At 34.2% G+C, this 4,169-nt stretch overlaps 1 protein-coding gene across 1 annotated transcript in view; it reads right to left on the bottom strand.

Moving 5' to 3' along the window:
* Window positions 1–5: 5 nt before the first annotated feature.
* LOC119640796 (sodium-independent sulfate anion transporter) overlaps window positions 6–4,169 on the bottom strand; it is a gene marked incomplete at its 3' end in the record, with an annotated part of 14,085 nt that continues 9,921 nt past the window's right edge. The window contains exons 2-5 of the mRNA XM_038039019.1: window positions 1,129–1,376; window positions 633–1,046; window positions 201–555; window positions 6–145 (exon numbers count right to left, since the gene is read on the bottom strand). Of these exons, the coding sequence (XP_037894947.1) occupies window positions 6–145; window positions 201–555; window positions 633–1,046; window positions 1,129–1,376 (1,157 nt within the window). The remainder of the gene's footprint in view (window positions 146–200; window positions 556–632; window positions 1,047–1,128; window positions 1,377–4,169) is intronic.

The raw sequence follows: 4,169 nt of genomic DNA, 5'->3' as shown, positions 1-4,169 counted from the left end.
AGCGGAGTTCGAACACCACTGGCATGATTGACAGCGCCACGACTTAAGGCTCCTGTACCTGGGAAACCCTGAACGAAAGCATTGGCTATGTTTGCAGTACCGATTGCTATGAGTTCTTGCGAAGCATCCACCGGTTTACCGTTACCTGCCATTTTAAAGATATTTTAAATGCTTTTGTATTTGTGATTGTTAAAACTTACCAAAAACTTTACATATGGCGATATTTTCCATTAAAGAAATCAATGGTATAACAATTAAACCCGAGCCCATGCTTTTCACTATTTCAACAAATGTCTCTTCTTTGCCTGTAAACGTGTCGTTACCATTTATATGTATCGGGGGTAATGCGAAACTGGGTAGTCCTTGCGGTATGTATCCGATTACTTTGAACGGCGTGCCTTCATCATCTCGCAAGATCATACCCATAATGCAGCAGCCGATAACTAAAATAGCATTGCGGGAAGTGCCCACAACCCAAATTATTTTATTAATAACGTTTTGTGTACGTGAACGTAAGAGGGGCTCTTCGGGACCGATTCTAAAAGATGTGAAATGCTATAAGATAGAATTTAAGATAGAGAAGATTTGTTAATGCATAATGATTTCGTATATTATTAACGTTATTTACTTACCCGCATAATTAATAATATTACAATGCATGTTAGGCCTAAAATTGTATCGGCCGATCTGGCTTCGCCAATATTATTGAAAATTTGGGTCCATATTTCCACAAACGTTGCACCTCTCGCCGTTATACCCAAAATGTTTTTTATTTGTGATGTTAAAATAATTAGAGACACAGCCGATGTAAATCCAGATGAGACAGGACCCGAAACGAAGTCTATGAGAAAACCCAAACCAAATATCCCCATAGCCAATTCAACGATTCCACACAATAAACATAAGAGCACCGATTTTTGCCATGATCCCTGAGCAGCTTGATACGTTAATAGAGCTACTATGGCAGACGGCCCAAAAGGAACATCTTTGCAACTACCTAGGAATATGTAAACGAAACAACCTAAAAATGAGCCGTAAAGACCGTGCTATAGATCATATAGCAAAAAAAAGAACAAGATAAATTTATAGAAATTGGACAAAAGGTTTTCGTTTAGGCAAAAAATTTACCGCTGCTGGTAATCCTGCGATTCCGGCATAAGCTAAGGCTTGGGGTATAACAGTTAAACCAACTGTTATACCTGCCACTAAATCGCCAACCGCATTATCAATATTGTATTTGGGAAACCATTGCGTAATTGGTAAACGCTTCTGTAGAACTTTTCGTTTAAAAGTTCTTCTTTTTCTATCCTGTAGCCATAGCTTCGCGTAATCCAACGCTTTGATGTTTGGGATAATCTTCCGACCATCTCCGGTTACTAAAAGAAAAGTAAATATAAAAAAGAAGCATGATAACTTTTTTGCATGAAAAAGTTATGAGGCATATCCAATCCATCACTGTCACCATCTAAACACAACGCACGTAAGCATTAAGAAGACTTTTGTTGCCCCTCTCAGTTGGACGATCAAGAACGCTTCTCTGTACAAACTATTTCTACAATAGGTGAAGGCGGAGGTATTTTCCAATTAAAAATATATGTAACAAGTATCCGTTTTCAATCTCAAATGCTAAGTATAGCATATGACCGAAAGGATTCGAATAGTGATTTTATATAAAATATGTATACGTATATATATTTGCTCCCAAATTTAAGGGTCGCCAAATATTGTGAAATTTAATTCTTCCTCTTGCTCACACAATTTACGGGTCGTCAAATATTGTGAAAATTCAATTCTTCCTCTTGCTCACACAATTTCGGGTCGTCAAATATTGTGAAAATTCAAGCATGAACATATTTAATATATTTATTTTTCGTGATGTGTGTTGTGATTTAATAAATTCCATAATCTGCAAGTATTAGTAGTTCTCGCGCACTATGTCAATAATAAGGGAAAAGGTCATATTTTTTGCAACGTTTATTGGCCTGGTCCTTATATTGCATTAAAAAGAATGAATCGACCTTTGCGTGAAGTTGGCTTAACCTCTCCGTGGATTAGTCGAACATCGATTATTTTCGCGTTTTGTTTTGTTCTTTATAAACCAACAAAAATATCATTATTACATAATTATTAGAAAAGTTTAAAAAAAAAGAAACGCAACAAAGAGGAGGAGTGTTTCTGCTAACTGAACTTGAGGATATACCGAGAAGAAAAATTCTTCCTTTTGCTTTTCTTCATTCAATGAATTGAACACACACTGCATGCACACATTTCGTATGCCTAATTGTTGTTTAGACTTGAATGTTGACCCGAAAGCTATTTAATCGTTGATCCGTCAGGAAAGAAAATCTCTAACCTACCGTTCATCCGTAAATTTTTTTTTAAATTAATGTTTTCATTTTCGTCGTCAACCTCATCATCACCGAAGACTCACTTTAAGTTTATTTTGAAGTTATTTTCTGCCTACACTTTGCAAAATCCCTAACTATTTAAGTGATTATAAACACAACTAATTTAAACAAATACCAATACCGTAAGAACACTACCAACAGTACCCAATGCAACCGATGTGTCGCTCTGGTTGCGTTTTCTATGGCAATCCCGCCACAGATTGTCTGTGCTCGGTGTGCTATAAGGTTTGTTTTTAAAAAATCGATCTTAAAATTCCTGTTATTGCGCCAAATTCATCAAAAACTCCAAAATGCAATTAAACACTTCAAAAACTTAATTTACTCATAAAATAATTTATTACACTCTATGTTTTACTTCAGTGGCATTTCCGTAATAAAGTAAAAGTTTTAGTAATAGAATTTGGATCGAATTAACCTTAGCTTCATTGAATTCGATGGGACGTAAGAAATTGTACAAATATATCCGCCTGCGTGCGAGCACAGTAAAATAGACTAGCGCCAACAACCAAAGACCGGGTATCGTTCCTTCAATCACCAAAACACTGATTTTGATCTGGTTCTATTATCACCCATTCAGCTAACTTTTTTGTAATACCCTGGCCAAAAATAAAACGTTTCCTTACTTTTAATCTGCTGTACGATAAGCTGTTGTCTCTTTGGTTTAGTTTAGACAATTATTATTTTTGGTGTGTGTGTGTGCGCATCTACGTAGTTTGTATATAGTAAGCGATTTTCAAAGTACCAAATATATATATATATTATATAAAAAGGAAGAAAAACGGTTTTAATAGCTTGTTAGAAAACCGAAAAAGAAATTCTCACCATATTTGACTCTATGTACTTGCGATATTTTGCATTTTGTAAGCTCAAGTCAGTAAAAAATTTGTTCACACGAGCAAAGCAATTCTTCCCCAATCATTTGAAATAAACTATATATAAAATATATTATAAAAATTATTATATGAAAGCATTTCGTTCCAAAACAATAACCCCGTAAAGTTTGCAGTAAACAACGATAACGCGAAAAAATCTACAATTCTTGAAATTAACTAAAATTCTGTCACGTTACGAAAAACTTTTTGACTAATAATTGAAGTTACGTTATCTTCATATGCCGAGATGAGTATATATATATTTATATATACATATGAGGAAACATTCCATTATAATTTAGGTTTAAAGCAAGCTTACTAGCTATGTCCATAGTCTAATTGACCTGTGCTCCGAAACACTTAAAAGAACTAATGATGAAGAAACACATACACACATATCGTCAGGCGAATGACAATGGGTTTACATAGTACTCGTTAAACCGAAGAAAATCTTCGATGAAATAGAGTGAGATCGCTACCATTATTCGTCAATGTTCACCCGATTTAATCCCAGAGTCTATCGTTTGCTTCTAGTGACTTATTATTTTAAGTGATGCTTGCATAGAGCATAGGCGAGCCGTGAAACGATGACGACGAACCCTTTAATATGAATATCACTTCTGAAGGACATGATAAGAAAATAATGGTTCTTTCTTTCAACTTAATGCAACATTTTTTTTTAATAGATTAACTTAATTGAAATAATTTGAATTGATTGAATGAAATCATTTTGTATTTATTTTTATATTCTCTGTGGGTTTATATATCGACTTACTTGATTCTTAAACATTCCGCGAATGATTAGTGGGCTTAAATACATAAGTACGTAAAAGTACTGACTTCAAAAAAAAAAAAAAAAAAAAAAAAAAAAAAAAAAAAAAAAAAAAAA

This window comes from Glossina fuscipes, unplaced genomic scaffold (assembly GCF_014805625.2).
Source record: "Glossina fuscipes isolate IAEA_lab_2018 unplaced genomic scaffold, Yale_Gfus_2 128, whole genome shotgun sequence".
Taxonomy (NCBI): Eukaryota; Metazoa; Arthropoda; class Insecta; order Diptera; family Glossinidae; genus Glossina; species Glossina fuscipes.
This window is presented reverse-complemented; position numbering and strand designations above follow the sequence as displayed.